This window comes from Hypanus sabinus, chromosome X1 (genome assembly GCF_030144855.1).
Source record: "Hypanus sabinus isolate sHypSab1 chromosome X1, sHypSab1.hap1, whole genome shotgun sequence".
Classification (NCBI taxonomy): Eukaryota; Metazoa; Chordata; class Chondrichthyes; order Myliobatiformes; family Dasyatidae; genus Hypanus; species Hypanus sabinus.
The window spans coordinates 37,704,755-37,725,279 of NC_082738.1; the positions used below are offsets into that span (position 1 = coordinate 37,704,755).

Below are 20,525 nucleotides of genomic sequence, written 5' to 3' on the forward strand. Positions count from 1 at the left end.
TATTATTGAAAATTATTACGTAGTTACCAAGATGATAATAGCAAAACATATGGAATCTATACCTTTATTGCACATAGTCAGCATGGCTTCATGAAAGGGACATTACATCTGTCAAATACAAGTTTTTTTGTATTACCAATTAAGTGATAAAAGGAATTTGCTAGATGTAATACTTAGGTTTCCCAAAGTCATTCAATAAAAATGCCACACAAAGGGTTATTTTAAAGAGTTCACAAGAGACTGCTGATACTGGAATCTGGAGCAACAAGCAATCTGTTGGAGGAACTAAGCAGGCCAAGCAGCTTCAGAGAGATGGGGTGTGAAAAGAAACTTTGGGTGATTTAGATCAGCACCCTGCATCAGGACTGAGAATGGTCTCCGTTCATTTTCAGTCCTGATGCAGGGCTTTGAATTGAAATGACGACACTTCTTTTCCCTCCCAGCAGAATGGTTCGTGGATAAAGGATTAGCCAACCACGGGAAACAGCAAGCAGAAATAAGGGCAAGTCCTGATGAAGGTCTCGGCCTGAAACGTTGACTGTTTACTCTTTTACATAGATGCTGCCTGGCCTGCTGAGTTCCTCCAGCATTTTGTGTGTTGCAGGAATAAGGGCACATTTTCAGGTTGGCAACCATCAACTAGATCTGTGCCACAGACACCAGTGCTAGAACCACAGCAGTTTGCAATTAATGCTGTTACAGGAAAGAACTAAATGTACAGAAATTACATTCAAGGATAATATTGCTGTGGAATGAAGGCAAACTATGAGGATATAAACAGTTCTGAGGGATATGATAGGTTAATTGAATGACCAAAAGCTTGCAAATGGAGGGTACTGCGAGAAACACTGGAAGACAGAATGACATTATGATTGTACTCACTGGAGTTCAGATTATTGAAACATACCACACATGGAGAGGCCTGGAAACAGCAGCTGTGGAGAAGATGTCTCCATTAGTAGCAGCAGAGGGCACAGCCTCAGAATAGGATGTCCATTTAGAACAGATGAGGAAGAATTTCTATAGCCAGAGGGTGGGAAATCTGTGGAATTCATTCCCAGACAGCTGTGGAGTCCAGGTCATTGGGTATATTTAAAGTGGAGGTTGATAGGTTCTTGATTAGTAAGGGCATCAAAGGTTGCATTGAGAAAGCAAGAGAATGGGGATGAGAGGTAAAATAAAGCAACCACGATGGAATAGTAGAGCAGACTTGATGGGTCTGATTCTGCTCATACGTACTTAAATACTTAAAAGACTGCACCACAGGGAAGCTGGGGCACTTGTACATGAAACAGAAACATACAAGTGCAGCAGGTAGCCAGGAAGATCAATCAAACGCCAGTTTATACAAGTAGGGAAGTCTTACTCCAACTGAACAAGACATCTGCGAGACCACACTCTGAGTATTGGGCATAGCTTCCACTCAATTACTTAAAAAGAAATACATAATGTTAGAGGAAGTGCAAAAGAATTCTCACCAGGATAATCCCCAGAATGGAGAGATTGTCTTGTGAGAAAAGTGTCCACATTCTCATATGTGAACATTGGATATTCTAATTTTCTTTCTCTCTCTCCCCCTCCAATCCTGACGCTAATCTATTTTCAGTCCCCCCTACCCCTCCCGGTCCATCCACCCACAGGATCCTACAGGTATGGCTTTCAGAACATCCTTGAATTACCTTCTCTATCCCTTTGGAAACCTTTACTTGTGATGGAGCTTGGAATTGAATTTGTTCCAGGAGACTAAATACTGGGCAGGCAAATGATGTAGCTTGCCCAAACAGAGCTGAATGCATGCAATTAGGGGCTCAATGCCAAGGACATTTGCTGAGAGAGGATGTGGACATTGGCTTGCTCATCTTGACACTGGGTTTGGAAGAGTGGTATCAAGTGATAACATTTTACAGCATTGCACCAGTACTGCAGGTAGTTCATGCCCCAAAAGTGCAAGAACCACTTGCCCTTAAGACAATAGGTTAATGGTTGGTTCTTCAAACACTTCTTCCAATGGCCAACATCTTCACCAGTGAGCAGGATTGCAGAGAAAGCAGGTTGTGAGTGGACCATTTACTCTTGTTCTTTATTAAGCAAATCACTAATGGATTATAACTTGATTTTCAAACATGAGCATACACAAACATCAACTATGTCATACTCATTTGCCTGAAGTTGGACCACCTTGTTTCAGAAGCAGAGGTAACACAAGGTGAAAAGTTTCCCTCTTTGCCCCACTTCAGTGGGAAGCTCGTTGGAGATGACATATAACTAAGTGGCACTTCTCCCTTCTTCCACTGGGCAGAAGATACAAAAGCCTGAAAGCACATACCACCAGGCTCAAGGACAGCTTCTACCCTACAGTTATAAGACCGCTAATAGTTCCTTATTATGGTCAGATGACTCTCGACCTTAATCTACCTTATTATACTTTTGCACTCTTTACCATGTACTTTCTCTGTAACTGTTACACATTATTCTGCATCCTGTTATTAGAACCATAGAACATTACAGCACAGAAACAGGTCCTCTGGCCCTTCTTGGCTGTGCCAAACCATTTTTCTGCTTAGTCCCACTGACCTGCACCTGGGCCATATCCCTCCAAACCCCTCTAAGCCACATACCTGTCCAAGTTTTTCTTGAATGCTAAAAGTGAGCCTGCATTCACCACTTCAACTGGCAGCTCATTCCACACCCCCACCACTCTGTGTGAAGAAGCCCCTCCTAATGTTCTCTTTAAACTTTTCCCCCTTTACCCTTAACCCATGTCCTCTGGTTTTTTTCTCCCCTAGCCTCAGTGGAAAAAGCCTGCTTGCATTCACTATCGATACCCATCATAATTTTATATACCTCTCTCAAATCTCCCCTCATTCTTCTACGCTCTAGGGAATAAAGTCTGTTTTACCTTTTTCTACCACAATACACTGTTCAAAGTAAATTTATGATCAAAGTACATATGTCACCATATACACCCGAGATTCATTTTCTTGCAGACATACTCAGTAAATCCATAGTAGAATAACCACAGAAACAAAAACTGCACAAACTTGGGCATTCAATCAAAGTGCAAAAGACAACTGTGCAAATACAAAAAGAAATAAGCAATAAATCGAAAACACAAGATTAAAAAAATCCTTATAAGTCCATAGACTGGGAACATTTCAGTGAAGTTGAGTGCAGTTATCCCCTTTGGTTCAAGAGCCTGATGGTTGAGGGGTAATAACTTTCTGAAGCTGGTGGTGAGAGTCCTGAGGCTCCTGTACCTTCTTCCTGCTGGCAGCAGTGAGAAGAGAGCATGTCTTAGGTAGTGGAGGTCTCTGATGATGGATGCTGATTTCCTGCAACAATGCTCCTTGTAGACGTGTTCAATGGTGGGGAGGGCTTTACCTGTAATGGACTGGGCCAGATCCACTACTTTATGTAGAATTTTCCATTTAAGGACACTGGTGCTTCCGTACCAGGCTGTGATGCAGCCAGTCAATATACTCTCCACCACACATCTACGGGAGTTTGTTAAAGTTTTAGATTCTGCACAATAACTTCGCAAACTCCTAAAGGAGTAGAGACGCTGTGCTTTCTTCATAATTGCACTTACATGCTGGGCCCAGAACAGGTCCTTTGAAATGTTAACAGAGGAATTTAAAGTTGCTGACCTCTCCACCTCTGATCCCTCAATGAGGAATGGCTTATAGGTCCTCCATTTTCCTCCTCCTGAAGTCAATAATCAGCTCCTTGGTCTTGTTGACATTGAGTAAGAGGTTGTTGTTGTGGCACCACTCAACCAGATTTTCAGTCTCCCTCCTATATGCTGATTCATCACCACCTTTGATTCAGCCTATGACAGCAAACTTGAAAATAACATTGGAGCTGTGCTTAGCCACACAGTCATAAGTGGAAAGTGCATACACCAGGAAGCTAAGCACACAGCATTATAGTGCACCTGTGCTGATGGAGATCATGAAGATGTTACTGATCCAAACTGACTGGGGTCTTCAAGTGAGGAAATAAGAGGATCCAATTGCACAAAGAGGTATTGAGGCCAAGGTCTTGAAGTTTATTAATTAGTTTTGAGGGAAATAATGGTATTGAATACTGAGCTGTTGTTGATAAAGAGCACCCTGATGTATCTTTGCTGAAGATGTTCCAGGTGAGTGAAGAGCCAATAAGACTGCATCTGTTGTGGACCTGTTGTGCCAGCAGGCAAATTGGAGTGAATCCAAGTCGCTTCTCAGACATCAGTTGATAGGTTTCATCAAACTCTCAAAACACTTCAGCACTGTGGATATAAGTGCTACCAGATAACAGTCATCGAGGCAGGTCACCAGGTTCTTAGGCTCTGGTATATTGAAGCCTGTTTGAAGCAGGTGGGTACCTCAGACTGCCAAAGCGAGAGGTTAAGGATCTCAGTGAACACACCAGTCAGTTGGTCAACCCAGGTCTTTAGTACTTGGCCATGTACCCTGTCTGAGCTGGATGCTTTTTTGTGGCTTCATCCTCCTGAAGACTGCTTGCACATCGGCCTCAGAGACTGAAGTCACAGGGTCACTGTGGGAGGGGGACTGTAGGAGTTTGTGATGGTTCCTCCACGTCGAGGGTCAAAGCGAGCGTAGAAGGCATTGAGTTCATCTAGAAGCAAAGTCCCATTGTCGCCCACATCGCTTGATTTTACTCGTAATGATTTGATCCGTATAAATAGCACGCAAGATGACTTTTTCCACTGTATCTTGGTACACATGGCAATAATAAACCAATTCCAACTTTGGCAAACAGCTACACTTGAAATTCAGAAGTCCCCGTCCTTTACCATTCCCAGGCTTTCAAGGCTAATCAAGGCTATGGTGGTCCTGCTCCCTGCTTTCTTCATGGAGTTTATGTTTGGTGAAGATCACATCCATTATGTCTCCAGACAGAATTTGTATTGACATTTAGGGAGCAGCTATTCAGCCAATGGGAGGACGACTTCCCTTGTGGCATACAAGGCATATTTCTCTGTAGTTACTCCAATTATATCTTGCTGTTTTAGGTCCTTTCTTGAAACATTCATGATTATGGTGTCCAAGGTCTCTTGATAGATCCTCCTCCTCCTGGCTGTCACAGCTGAGACTGTGGAATTCCTTTCCATCAGGTTTTAGACTTGAAAGCAGCAGGTATCCCTGCTGAGGCTCTAAGACCATTAATGATTAACATACAACTTCTTGTTGGCCTCTGGTATCATTAGTTTGGACCAGAATATTTATTGTACAGTGCTAATGGCAGGCACAGAATCACAATTAAGGAGGTCCTTGAGGAGCTGCTTCCAATGGGAAATGATTTCCCCTCTTTCCTTGAATCCCCGTCACATTGCATTCGAAGTGTCACCAGTTAGTTTGTTCTGTACCATACAATATTTAATTTATACACTTTACTTATGTGCAATTCATTCGTAGATTTAATCCTTACTTTCCGAAGTTATTGTGTGTTGTATGTACTAGCATGCTTTGCACCCCAATCCAGAGAAATATTGTCTCATTTATTGGTATACTTGTATAAAGTTACATGACAGTGAACTTGACAATAGTTACTTTCATGACAATTACTTTCAAATTCAAAGAAAAATCTATTTAACAACTTGTGCTTCTGGCTTAAATGACTTTTAGCCACAACTGACACTGAACAAACCGATTTTGCACAGCCACTTCAGTACCTTTACTCTTGTTACAACATTTCAAGTGAAACCAATTTCCTTATACTTAATTTATGCTTCCACGAATTTCCCTTCTGAACACCATTTCCTACTGACACACTTTTTTCTGACCCCTCCACACTCCCCATTACTTTATCATTTCTTGCCAGTCACCTTATTTACAGACACTCCTGTACCTAGCATCACTTTATGGACATACGAATCTATGTATACAAGCTACCTTATGAATTTATAGTTATTGTGTTTCTTTTAAAACTGCATCAGATTCGGTGTAACAGTAATTTCATTCTCCTTTACACTTGTGCACTGGAAACAACATTAAACCATCTTGAATGTTTTAAAATCAACTATTCTCACTGGCTCTTCTCTCAGAGCTGTGGCCTGTTGTCAAAATGCAAATGGAGGGTCACTAGCAGCTCAGATGACAGACCATTGTTTCACAGTAGGGAACTTTGATACAGTTGAGGCTGTCAACTGTCATAATTTTGATAAACCTGCTTTCAGCCAAAATCATGGGTAACACCTGCCAAAAACATTGGAAAATGACCGCAATGTAACGTCTCTTAGTTGACAAGCACTGGGCTGGGGGGAAGCGGTATAGACAAAAAACTCAAACTGTTGAGATCAGCAAACTTGATACAACATTGTTGTTTTCCTTTTGTACTACCTCAGTATACTTTTGTATGGAATGATCTGTCTGCAAACAAAAGCTTTTCACTGTACTTCAGTACATATGACAATAACTCAACTACTTCCAGGCTTAGATCTTTGACTTTATGTAATACAAAACTGGGGTAAAAGCGCTCAGATTTAAAAGATAAACACAAGAGATTATGCAGATGCTGGAAACCTTAAGCTGTGTGAAGTTAATGCCACTCAGGTTCCTTTTAACTCTTTCCCCACTCACCTTAAATATATCCCCTCTAGTTCTCGATTCCCTCTCCCTGGTGAAAAGACTGTGCATTCATTGCCTCACCCAATTTTATACACCTCTAAGATCACTTTATAAGTTTTCCACACTCGAAGGAATAAAGCCCTAATGTGCTCAAACTCCCCATATAATTCAGGCTGCTACTGTTCAACCTACTTAGGGCTTTTATAATTTTAGACATCTTAATCAAATCTCCCCTTAGCCCAGAAGAGAGTACGGGGACAAGGATTGGAGGAGGCCTGACCTGGGATTCGAGGCCTGCATGCAAGTGAGAGGATGGGTGAAAGGAAAGGGGTTTGTTTTGCCTTTGCTGCTGCTTGCGTTGTTCTGTTGAATATTATGCTGGCACAGGAATGTGTAACAACACTTGTTACACACACATCCCTGGGTGTGCTCACTGTTAACACAAACACATTTCACAGCATGTTTCCATGTACAAGTGAAAAACAAATCTGAATGTGCACACAGACACACAAATGCATTTCACTCCACCACAGACCCATTTACGAAACACGTCAAGTTTTAAATCCTGTTACAAACTTTAAAATCAATTCTAAATAGCAGTTTTTGGTTCTATTTAAACCCTAAGTGGAATGCTTTGTATTTAAACAGAATTAAAACCTTCTCCCCCCTTGATTTACAAACAATGATGAGGAAGTAGTGAACACACAGACCAGACACAAGGTTTCTCCACTTCAACGCCAGGTAAGGCCCATTTAAAACATTTACTCCATACCTGAGCATCACAAATGACAGGCGCTGAGTGAACCCTGTCCACCACCTCCAACTTCTGCAGGAGTTTGTTCAGTTCCGACAGATTCAACTGACACTGGCTGAGATCTTAAAAAAAAATTCAAACAAGAATTAGAAACTAAGAAGATGCACGTGCGCCTTTTCCTCCTGAACTTCCACAGCCCAGAGACTGTGTTGTTCCTCATTTCTGGGATGACGCCAGCTGATTCAGCACAATTTAAAAATTTATATTTAGAGACAAGTGCAGAACAGGTCCTTCCACCCCATAAACCCACTGATTTAACCCTAGCCTAATCAGAGGACAATGACCAATTAACCTACTAACCAGTCGGTCTTTGGAGTGTGGGAGGAAACCTGAGCAGCCCCACATGCGCATGGGAAGAACGTACAAACTTTCTTAGAGGACACAGGAATTGAGCTCCGAACTCTGACCCCAAGTAGTAACAGCATCATGCTGAGCGCTGTGCTACCCGCTTATTTTTGTGCCACTTTCATTTCCTCTTTAGGATCCGAACCTGTATGGAACATGACAAAGTTCTCCTCCCACCTCATTCTCAAGGCGGCAAGTGACAGGCAAGCTGGGTTGTGTAGCAGGACCATCCCTTTACCATCAATTAAGGCAAAAGAAAAACATTGCCAATATTGAAAATATAAAGGACAGAAAATGCTGGAAATACTCAGATGGCATTTGCGAAGAGAGAAATGGAGTTAGTGCTCTAAGTCACATGACCCTTTCAATTCCAGCATCGCACTGCTGTATAATTATCCATCCAAAACATCCCAGCTTCCTTGAACCAAAATACATCAGTGGGAGTAAATGGCTTTTGCCCCTTCGCTGCCCACATGGACGTTTCCGACTTTTGAGTATCTGTCAATTTACTTTTATCTGAACTCTCACAAATTTTACAACAGAGGTGAAATTCCAGACCTCATTTAAGCAGCAGCTTGATGGTTTATAGAGAATGCTTGCAATAGCTTAGCTGCATCTACTCAAACCTGCCTGGCATCTGTAAGCAAGGCTAAATGTTAGGCACCAAAACATACATCTACAGATTAAATGTGTAGTGTCCAGGAGGTACCTTCACCACAGTGATCCCATTCATCAGAGTGTTGCAACCACTCTGCCGTCACAGTTGGTCCACTTGCTGATGCAGAAGGAAGGTGACCATTGCCTTCAAACTCTCTGAGGGGGTCGCTCTTCTGTGCCTAAACAACACGACAATCAAGTGCTTATTTTGTCTACAGAAACAGAGCACATTGAGATTGAATTTAATGGAGAACTTTCTAAACAAACTGGAAAATGTTCAAAGAAGCGTATCCTATTCCGATCACATAACTAAGTCATCACTCAGGTGGTCTTGAGGGTATAGTTCAAAGTAAATTATGAAAGCACATACATGTCACCATATATTACCCTGAGATTCACTTTATATTCACAGTTATTTATAGATTCAGAGATTTTAGCGGCAAATTGGAAACCTAACAAGACTGAATTCATCGATCGAGTAGAAAAGGCAGTGATTCACAGCAGTCTGAAGCTTTGAGCAGCAGCAAATCAGAGATCAGAACGCAGTTCACTCAAGTTCATCGACTGAGTAGAAAGGCGGCGTCTCGTGGCAGTTTGGAGCTTTGAGCAGTGGAAACTTGGAAATTGAAAGCTTTCAGCAGCGGCCAACCAGAGAGATCCGAAGCCTGAGAAGATGTAGCTCACTCAGGTTCACCAACTGGGTAGAAAAGGCAGCAATTCGCAGCAGTTTGGAGCTTTCAGCAATGCACAATTGAAGGTTGGAAGCCTGAGAGAAGGTAGCTCTTTCAGGTTTGCCTATTGTGCTGCAAAGGCAGCGACTTACAGCAGTTTGTAGCTTTGAGCAGCGGCAAATCAGAGATCACAAGCCTGAGAAAAGGTAGCGCAGTCAGGTTCGCTGAACGAGTAGAAAAGGCAGCGACTCGCAGCGATTTGGAGCTTTGACTAGTGGCAAATCCAAGATCAGAAGCCTGAGAAGACATAGCTCAGATTCGCTGAACGAGTAGAAAAGGCCGTGACTTGCGGCAGGTTGCAGCTTTGAGCAGTGGCAAATTGGAGTTTATAAGCCTAAGATACAGCTCACTCGGGTTCGCCAATTAGGTAGAAAAGGCAGCGATTCGCGGCAGTTTGGAGCTTTGCGCAGCAGCAAATCAGCGTTCAGGATTGATTGGCAAGAACAAATTAGAACAAGGCGGGGGCAAGCAGAGCGGCCATTGTCAGAGCAGCAGAGCTAGAGTGGAGTTTTTTTAGGCTACAGTGAGAAAAGGCAAAAAAGCTGTAGGTAGAGTTCCCCCTCTCTCCCCTACAGTTTATTGTTCTTCCTTTTTTATATTTGCTCAGTTAGAACGGTAGAGATGCCAGGCAGGATAGTGGAATGCTCCTCTTCCGGGATGTGGGAAGGCAGGGAGACTTCCAGTGTCCCTGACAACTAAACCTGCGAAAAGTGCATCCAGATACAAACGACCCACGTGAAGGAGTTGAAGCTGGAACTGGATGAGCTCCAGATCATTCAGGAGGCTGAGAGGTGATAGATAGGACATATAGATAGATAGTTACACCCAAGGTGCAGGACACAGGAAACTGGGTGACAGTCAGGAAGGGGAAAGGTGGTAAGGAGCCAGTGCAGAGTAACCACCCCCCTCAACACCAGGTAAACCATTTTGGATACTGTCTGGGGGGGGGGGGGAAATAATCTAGCAAAGGAAAGTCACAGCTGTCAGGTCTCTGGCACGGAGTCTAATTCTGCGACTCAGAAGGGAAGGCGGGGGGAGAGAAGAGGCGAGCTGTGGTGACAGGGAATTCATTAGAGGAACAGACAGGAGATTCTGTGGACGAGATTCCTAGATGGTATGCTGCCTCCCGGGTGCCATGGTCTGGGACATCTCGGATAGAGTCCTCAGCATTCTTAAGTGGGAGGGTGAGCAGCCAGAGGTCATGGTTCATGGAGGTATCAATGACATGGGTAGGAAGAGGGACAAGGTTCTGCAAAGGGAGTTAGGTGCTGAGTTAAAGAACAGGACCTCTAGGGTTGTGATCTCAGGATTACTACCCGTGCCATGTGCCAGTGAGGCCAGAAATGGGAAGATCATACAATGTAACATGTGTCTAAGAAGTTGCTGTAGGAGGGAGGGCATCAGATTTTTTTTGATTATTGGGCTTTCTTCCAGCAAAGCTGGGACCTGTCCAGAAGGGATGGTATGCACCTGAACTGGAAGGGAACTAATATCTTAGTTTGTTAATGCTGCATGGATGGGTTTAAACTAGAGTTGCAGGGGGATAGGAACCAGAACACCAGAACTGATAGTGGAGAGGTTGTGGAGACTGATGTTAAGACTTCAAACAAAGTCAAGAACCAAAAGGTTGAGTATGCTGCAACTAATGCCCTGAGTTGCATATATTTCAATGCAGGTAGTACTGTAGGAAAGACAGATGAGCTCAGGGCATGGATCAACACATGGCATTATGATATTGTAATTACTAGTGAGAATTAGTTGCAAGAGGGGCAGGACTGGCAACTCAGTATTCCGGGTTTCAGTTGTTTTGGATGCAACAGAGAGAGAGGGATTAAAGGAGGGAGGGTAGTGTTATTAATCAGGGAAAATGTCACAGCAGTCCTCAGTCAGGACAGACTGGAGATCCCATCTAGTGAGGCATTATGGGTGGAAATGTGAAATAAGAAAGTTATGACCATATTAACGGAGCCACCCAACAGTCCAAGGGATTTAGAGGAATAAATTTGCAGTGAGATCACTGACTGCTGCAAGAAACAAGGTTGCTATAGTAGGTGATTTTAAGCTTTCCACATATTGACTGGGACTTCAATATTGTAAAAGGGCTGGATGGGACAGAGTTTGTCAAATGTGTTCAAAAAAGTTTCCTTAAAGAGAACATGAAATCTCAACGAGAGAATGCACAATACTTGATCTGATATTAGGGAAAGAGACAGGGCAGGTGACAGAAGATTTTGTAGGGGAACACTCTGCACATAGTGATCGCAATGCCTTTTGTTTCAAAGTAAATATGCAAAAAGATAGGTCTGGTTCATGGGTTGAGATTCTAAACTGGAGAAGGGCTGATTTTGATGGTATCAGAAATGATCTGACAAGTGTGGATTGGGACTGGTTGTTTCCTGGCAAAGGTGTATTTGGTAAGTGGGGGGCCTTCAAGAGTGAAATTGAGAGTACAAAGCTGTAGGTACCTGCCAGAATAAATGGTAAAGATAACAGGTGTAGGGAACCTTGATCTTGAGGCTCTGGTTAAGAGAAAAGGTGTATAGTATAGTCGGTATAGGCAAGTAGGAACAAATGAGGTGCTTATGGAGTATAAGAAATGCAAGAGAACACAAAAATATTCAGGAGGGTTAAAATGGGGCACGAGGTTGCTCATGCAGACAGGGTGAAGGAGAATCCTAAAGGATTCTACAGATATATTGAGAGCAAAAGGAGAGCAAGGGACAAAATTGGTCCTCTGGAAGATCAGAATGATAATCCACACATGGAGCCAAGAGATGGGGGAGATGTTAAATGTATTTTTTACACCTGTATTTACTCAGGAGACAGCCACAGAGTCTATAGAAGTGAGGCAAAGTGGCATCAACTTCATGGACCCTATACAGATTACAGAGGAGGTGGCATCTGCTGTCCTAAGGCAAATCAGGGTAGATAAATTCCCAGGGCCTGACAAGGTGTTCCCTCAGACCCAGCAGGAGCAAATGTGTAGAAATTACCATGGCCCTAGAAGTGATTTAATCCATCCTTAGCAATAAGTGAGGTACCAGAGGATTGGGGGATAACCAATATTGTTCTGCTGTTTAAAAAAAGGCTCCAAGCATAAACCAGGAAATTATAGGCTGGTAAGTCTGACATCAGTTGTGGGAAATTTACTGGAAGGTATTCTAAGGGAGCAGATATACAAGTATTTGGATAGATAGACATGGACTAATTAAGGATAGTCAGCATGGCTTCGTGTGTGGTAGGTCATGTCTGAGGAAGTTACCAGGAAAGTGGATGAAGGCAAGACAGTGCATGTTCTGTACATGGACTTTAGCAAGGCATTTGACAAGGTCCCGCACGGGAGGCTGGTCAAGATGGTCCAGTCACTTGGCATTCAGGATGAGGTAGTAAATTGGATTAGACATTGGCTTTGTGGGAGAAGCCAGGGTGTGGTAGTAGATGGTTGCCTGAGGCCTATGACTATTGGTGTGCTGCAGGGGTCAGTACTGGGTCCGTTGTTGTTTGTCATCTATATCAACGATCTGATGATGCTGTTAACTGGACCATCAAATTTGTGAATGACACCAAGATTGGTGCAGTGAACAATGAGGAAGGCTATCATGGCTTGCATTGGGATCTGGACTAGCTGGAAAAATGGCAGATGTAATTTAAAATCAACAAGCGCGAGGTGTTGGATTTCTGTAGGACCAACTACGATAGATGCTATATAGTGAACAGTAGGGTACTGAGGAGCGTGGTAGAATAGAAGGATATGGGAAATCAAGTCCACAATTAATTGAAAGTGGCGCCAGAGGTAGATAGATTCGTAAAGAAAACTTTTGGCATATTGGCCTTCATAAGTAAAAGTGTTGTGTACAGGAGATGGGATGTTGTGTTGAAATTGTACAAGACATTGGTGAGACCTAATTTGGAGTATTGTGTGCAGTTTTGGTCACCAACTACATGAAAGATGCAAATAAGATTGAAAGAGTACAGAGAAAACTTACAAGTATGTTGCTGGTTCTGGAGGACCTGAGTTACAAGGAAAGATTGACTAGGTTAGGACTTTATTCCAAGGAACATAGAAGATTGAGAGGAGATTTGATAGAGGTATACAAAATTATGAGGGGTGTAGATAGGGCAAATAAAAGCAGGCTTTTTCCACTAAAGTTGGGTGAGGCTAGAAATAGAGGTCATGGGTTAAGGGTGAAAGGTGAAATATTGAAGGAAAACCTGAGGGGGAACTACTTCACTCAGAAGATGGTGTAAGTGTGGAACGAGCTGCCAGTGGAAGTGGTGGATGTGGGCTTGATTGCAATGTTTAAGAGAAATTTGGTTAAGCACATGGATGGCAAGGTGGGGGGGGGGGGCGTTTCTGTTTTGTACTTTTGTATGACTCCATTATTTTGATTCATCTCATTTTATAAAATGAGTATAAAAATAAATCTCATATGAGATTCATAGTCAGTAACATCATCATTCTATCAGGGTTTGAGGAAGAGAAGTTGCACATGATGAGGGACAGATTGCCTTATCGGAATGCACCAAAACCCTTTCAGGAGGTTTTAGGCTTCTCCACATAATTAAATAATTTTAGCATAATAATCTGCTGGAGGTGAGGTTACAGCAGCCTGCTGGAAAAGTGAACCACCTTGGCACACTCTGGCCTATGGAAAATAAACCTCAGTGGAAAGTAAACAGTGCAGATGGCAAGACCAGCTACTTTGGCATTTAACTGTGACCAGATTCTCTGTAAAAGTACCCAAACAACAGACTCAAGAGTAATGCCGGATGGGAACAGGCCCTTTGGCCCACGTGGTCCATGCCGACCACTGCATCCTCCCTGCTCGTCACAGTTGCCCACTTTTGGCCCATGACTCTCCAAGCCCTCCTCTTCCATGTACCTATCCAAATACTGCTTAAATGTTGCAATTGTACTCACATCAACCATCTCTTCTGGCAGTTCATTCCTGGCACTCACTACCCCATGTAAAGAAATTACCTCTTAGATCTCTTAAATCTCTTTCTTATCTAGTATCAGTGCCCCTAGTTGTGGGCTTCTCAACTGTAAGGAAAAGATGACGATCATCCACCATATCTATCTGCCTCATGACTTTATAAACCTCAGTGAAGTCATCTCTCATTCTCTTACACTCTTAAGGAATAAAGATATAGCATGGCCAACCTCTCCTTACAACTCAGGCTCTCAGTCTAAGCAATATGCTCAAATCCCCTCCGCAGCCTCTCCAGCTTGAACAATGTCTGGTAACCAAAGCAATACACAATGTGCCATGATCACTTGTTTACTCCAATTTCCTAACATTAAACATCTGGGACATGCCCTCTTCTCATTACTACCAGGTACAGTGTTGGGGAGTCCTAAACTAGAGGGAACAGCTCCTTCTCTGCCATCAGATTTCTGAATGGCCCATGAACACCACCTCACTATTCCTCTTTTACACAATTTTAAAAAAAATTGTAATTTATAGTAAATTTTTTTAATGTCTGAACTGAACTGCTGCGACAAAAGCAACACATTTCACGACATATCAGTGATAATAAAGCTGATTTTGACTAAACATAGGTTTTGGAACAATGCTACCACAAGGATAGAGGGGGAAATACACTTCAGCCCTTACCACGTTGGCTCTAGTTGGAGAGATGGGAAGACTGTATCCATTTGCTCCATACGGGACTTTAACATGGTCTCCTTTCTGGAACAATCGATGATAGCAGAGCTTAGATACCCAAGTGGTGAAAACTTCCTGAGATTTCACCTGCAATAATACAACACAGGATTCAGTGTCACTGGGTGAATCAGTAAAACAAATCTAAAAAGCGCTATGATCTGTAATGAATATGCCTTTTTCAGCAGTTTGATTCCTCTCCATAATTGGATAAATACACTCATGGCCACTTTATTAGGTATACCTGCTCATTAATGCTAATGTCTATTTAGCCAATTATGTGGTAGCAACTCGATGCATAAAAGCATGCAGACGTGGTCAAGAGGTTCAGTTGTTGCTCAGACCAAACATCAAAACGGGGAAGAAATGTGATCTAAGTGATGTTTGACCATGGAATGATTGTTGGTGCCAGATGGGGTGATATGAGTATCTCTGAAGCTGCTGATCTCCTGGGATTTTCTCACACAGTCTCCCGGGCTTACAGAGAATGGCGTGAGAAAACAAAAAAAAAAGCATCTAGTGAGTGGCTGCCCTGTTGGCAAAAATGCCTTGTTAATGAGAGAGGTCAGAGGAGAATGGGCAGACTGGTTCCAGCTGACAGGAAGGCAACAGGAACTCAAATAATCACACGTTACAACAGTGGTGTGCAGAACAGCATCTCTGAATGCACAATATGTTCAATCTTAAAGTGAATGGTCTACAAGCAGAAGACCATAAACAAACACTCAGTGACCACTATATTAAGTACAGGAGGTACCTAATAAAAGGGGCCAGAGTGTATATGCTTACCTTTTAAAAATAGACAATCATCCAGCACTGTATGGATACCACCCCAGAGAATTATACTTAAAGTTTACATTGAGTCTTAAATGCATTTAACGATCAAACTATCCTTACAGTTGATGCCTGATGACCATTCTGCAGTCAGTAACCCAGACTGAAGTATAATTTGTTTGGAACACTCCAAGTTTTAACGGCAAAATTGCCCTGTTTCTGTAATTTCTTTCCACAAATTCTGTCTCCAATATTCTATATAAAAAAGAAAACTAATTTACTGAGTTTGTTCTCTAATATCACAAATTGCAGAATATAATTACAAAGTTGCCAGCAATTTTACGTACATGTTTACATATTTAAAAGCCAGCACACTTTACCTTCAGGTGATAAAGGTTCTCTTCTGCATCCAAGTCAATGCGCTTGGATTTCTTGTTAATGGACATTACAGAGAGGCCAATGTTGATGGAACCGTGAAGTTTCCCTCTCAGAATCTGTAAATTTATAAGTGATCTAGTTACTTGTGAAATAAATTCTGTTGAACAAGACAGACAAATAAAGAGGAAAACGCTTACATCTTGTTGAGTCTTGGCATACTTGAGAATTCCCTTTTCCAAGATAAAGTATCGCTGAAGAACAAAAAAAAAAAGAAAATTTCAGCTTTTTAACTCTTTGAAAATATAATTTTTTCCTTAATATTTTAACTATTGAATTTATACATTGACCACCTGACCTTAAACTTTATCAAGAGGAATTATGTAATGTTCACACAGATCGAGTTTGAATCTCAATATCATCTTTTTTGGTTATTTATTTTCACTTACAAGATCCAGACAGCACTAGTAAGGACTGCATTTATTGGCCATGGGAAGATGGTTATGAGCTACCTTCTTAATAGTGGCCTGTGAGGTCATTGCACAACTCGGTTGAAAGTCATCACATTGCTGTGCATCTGAAATCACATATTGGTCAAATTTGGAACAGCAATGTTCTTCATTGAATATATTTAAGCAACCGTTTAATCATCACCATTAATGATAATAGTTTTCCCCTCACCCTCACTTTCAAATTGAATGAAATTAATCAGATTACTTGTTTAATGTTGGGATTGGAGCTCCTACCTGTGATACTAGCCCTGATGTTAAAATTGGGATGGCACAGTAGGCATTACCACTTCATAGTGCCAGCAATTGAGGTTCAATTCCCGCTGCTGTCTGTAAGGAGTTTGTATGCCCTCCCCGTGACCGCATGGGTTTCCTCCCTTTTCTAAAGGCATACGGGTTAGAGTCGGTAAGCTGTGGGCACGCCGTGTTGGCACTGGAAGCATGGCAACACTTGCAGGCTGCCCTCAGCACATCCTCGGTCTGTGTTAGTGAAATGTGTCATTTGCATCAATTACCATGTTTCAACTCCCTACTAATGGTGTTTGTTTCTGGAAAAGATGTTTTTATTTAAATCACTAACATCTAGAAGTCAAGTGAGTTACATATGGAGGAAACAACTTAAGTACATCAAATCCGGCAAGACTGAGAAGACAGACCTTTTGGGCTCACCTCCCTTTCAGGTCTCTTTTCAAATCCATTACAGGCAATCACCATTTTATGGGCATTGTATCAAAGAAATTTGCACATAATTCAACAAATCACTACCTAAGAATTTGAGATATGGAATAAAATTTACTCATGGAATTTACGAGAGAAAAGGAAATAAATTAACAATTTTTTCAACTTATGTGCACAGATGATGTGGTGCTGCATTATGGTAATTGCGATCCAGACCATTCTCAACACCTGCCAACCCTGTAACACGAGTGACCAGTACTTATTGTGACATTCCAATTGGATAATCCCCAAGAGGTTTGACAGACTCTGCACTGCACAAGTGAGCTTCACAGCAGAAGAGTGCACTCAGCAAGGAGGAAGCAAGGAAAGGAGGGGCTCTTGGAGCTAGCCCATCCCAGCAAGCTTTGCTGCAAGGTGGACCAGAATGAGCCTGTGGCTTGAGCCGTCCCACCATCAGGCATGGCCTAGATACACAAGCTCAAGAGAAAGGAAAACTACATTTGAAAACAGGTTCAAATAGGTAAAGTAAAACATGTAAAATAATGGAGGAACTTAGCAGGTCAGGCAGCATCTACGGAAAGGAATAAAGAGTCAACGTTTCTGGCCAAAACCCTTCATCAGGACTGGAAAGGAAGAGGGAAGAAGTCAGAATAAGATAAGGGAAAGGAATACAAGTTGGCAGGTGATAGGTGCATGATTATAAACTTCTGGTGATTTTCTCTCCCCTCCTCTTTTTCCCATCCCAGCTCCCCTTTTACCTCTCCTCACCTTGCCTATTACCCCCTCTGGTGCTCTTCCTCCTTCCCTTTCTCTCATGATCCACTCTCCTATCAGATTCCTCTTTCTTCAGTCCTTTACCTTTTCCACCAATCACCTTCCAGCTTCTGACTTCATCACTCCTCCCCTCCCACCTACCTTCTCCCTCACCTGGCTTTACCCATTACCTTGTAAGCTTGTACTCCTTCCTTTCCTCACCTTCTTATTCTAGCTTCTTCCCCCTTCCTTTCCCGTCCTGAAGGGTCTTGGCCCAAAACGGTGACTGACCTTCTCGAGTTCCTCCAGCATAGATATTGCCCGGCCTTCCAGTTCCCACAGCATTTTTGTATGTGATACTCTAGATTTTTGGACTCTTTTGGAAGAGGACAGCGAGGCTTGAGAGGAAGTGCGGCGGTGGCCATTTTCAAATTGTCCAATTGCTTCTCAGATCGGAGTTCTGAGAGGCGGGACTGCGCAGGCGCGTGAAGGAGGCCCGGGAAGGAGGGAAGATATATAAAGGAGATACTGAGTGAGGTAGTTCTCTTTTGGAAGAGGACAGCGAGGCTTGAGAGGAAGTGCGGCGGCGGCCATTTTCAAATTGTCCAATTGCTTCTCAGATCGGAGTTCTGAGAGGCGGGACTGTGCAGGCGCGTGAAGGAGGCCCGGGAAGGAGGGAAGATATATAAAGAACGCCGCCTTAAGAAGCCGGCAGCTTTGTTTGCGGGCAGCAGAGTGAGCCGGGCGCAGAGTGTAGGGCTTGGGCTCAGAGGGCTTAGGCGGAAGAGGGCACAGTAGGCTTATCTTTTAGTTCTTGTATTTTCAGTTATTTGGGAGGTATGAGTGTGAGGGCAGCTTGTTGTTCTCGGTGTCGGATGTGGGAGATCCTGGAGTCTCCGAGCCTCCCGGACGTCCACATCTGCGCCAGGTGCGCCGAACTGCAGCTCCTGAGGGACCCAGTTAGGGAACTGGAGCTGCAGCTCGATGACCTTCGCCTGGTCAGGGAGAGTGAGGAGGTGATAGAGAGGAGTTACAGGCAGGTGGTCACTCCGGGACCACGGGAGGCAGATAGGTGGGTTACAGTCAGGAAGGGGAAGAGGTAGGTACTAGAGAGTACCCCAGTGGCTGTACCCCTTGACAATAAGTACTCATGTTTGAGTACTGTTGGGGGGGACAGCCTACCTGGTGGGAGTGACAGTGGCCGAGCCTCCGGCACAGAGGACGGCCCTGTAGCTCAGAAGGGTAGGGTTAGAAGAAAGAGGTCCATAGTAAGAGGGGACTCAATAGTCAGGGGCTCAGACAGGCGTTTCTGTGGAGGTGACCGGGAGTCCCGGATGGTAATTTGCCTCCCTGGTGCCAGGGTTCGGGACGTTTCTGATCGCGTCCAAGATATCCTGAAGTGGGAGGGTGAAGAGCCAGAGGTCGTGGTACATGTAGGTACCAATGACATAGGAAGGAAAGGGGAAGAGGTCCTGAAACGAGAGTATAGGGAGTTAGGAAGGCAGTTAAGAAGAAGGACCGCAAAGGTAGTAATCTCGGGATTACTGCCTGTGCCATGCGACAGTGAGAGTAGGAATAGAATTAGGTGGAGGATGAATGCGTGGCTGTGGGATTGGAGCAGGGGGCAGGGATTCAAGTTTCTGGATCATTGGGACCTCTTCTGGGGCAGGAGTGACTTGTTCAAGAAGGACGGGTTACACTTGAATCGTGGGGGGACCAATATCCTAGCGGGGAGGTTTGCTAGGGCTACAGGGCGGACTTTAAACTAGTAAGATGGGGGGGGGGGGGGGCGGGAGACTATTTGAGGAGACTATGGGAGAGGAGGTTAGTTCACCAGTGGAGCAAGTAAATAGACAGTGTGTGAGGGAGGAAAGGCAGGTGATGGAGAAGGGATGCGCTCAGCCCGAAGATGTAGGGGAGAAGAAAGAAAAGGATAATAAATTTGAATGCATTGTTAGGGATGGAAAGAGAGGAGGAGATGGAGAGTATCTTAAATGTATCTATTTTAATGCTAGGAGCATTGTAAGAAAGGTGGATGAGCTTAAAGCGTGGATTGACACCTGGAATTATGATGTTGTAGCTATTAGTGAAACATGGTTGCAGGAAGGGTGTGATTGGCAACTAAATATTCCTGGATTTAGTTGCTTCAGGTGTGATAGAGTAGGAGGGGCCAGAGGAGGAGGTGTTGCATTGCTTGTCCGAGAAAATCTTATGGCGGTGCTTTGGAAGGATAGATTAGAGAGCTCCTCTAGGGAGGCCATTTGGGTGGAATTGAAGAATGGGAAAGGTGCAGTAACACTGATAGGAGTGTATTATAGGCCACCTAATGGGGCGCGTGAGTTGGAAGAGCAAATGTGTAAGGAGATAGCAGATATTTGTAGTAAACACAAGGTGGTGATTGTGGGAGATTTTAATTTTCCACACGTAGACTGGGAAGCTCATTCTGTAAAAGGGCTGGATGGTTTAGAGTTTGTGAAATGTGTGCAAGATAGTTTTTTGCAACAATACATAGAAGTACTGACTAGAGATGGGGCAGTGTTGGATCTCCTGTTAGGGAATGCGATAGGTCAGCTGACAGATGTATGTTTTGGGGAGCACTTCGGGTCCAGTGATCACAATAGCATTAGCTTCAATATAATTATGGAGAAGGA

At 43.3% G+C, this 20,525-nt stretch overlaps 1 protein-coding gene across 3 annotated transcripts in view; it reads right to left on the minus strand.

Annotated features, from left to right (window-relative positions):
* LOC132384833 (oxysterol-binding protein-related protein 7-like) overlaps positions 1-20,525 on the minus strand; it is a 121,662-nt gene that overhangs the window by 63,622 nt on the left and 37,515 nt on the right. For 2 of the 3 annotated variants that reach the window (XM_059956400.1, XM_059956399.1), the window contains exons 4-8: positions 16,135-16,188; positions 15,940-16,053; positions 14,738-14,875; positions 8,441-8,567; positions 7,345-7,448 (exon numbers count right to left, since the gene is read on the minus strand). In XM_059956400.1, coding sequence (XP_059812383.1) covers positions 7,345-7,448; positions 8,441-8,567; positions 14,738-14,875; positions 15,940-16,053; positions 16,135-16,188 — 537 coding nt within the window. The remainder of the gene's footprint in view (positions 1-7,344; positions 7,449-8,440; positions 8,568-14,737; positions 14,876-15,939; positions 16,054-16,134; positions 16,189-20,525) is intronic. The other variant, XM_059956401.1, reaches the window with a different exon arrangement.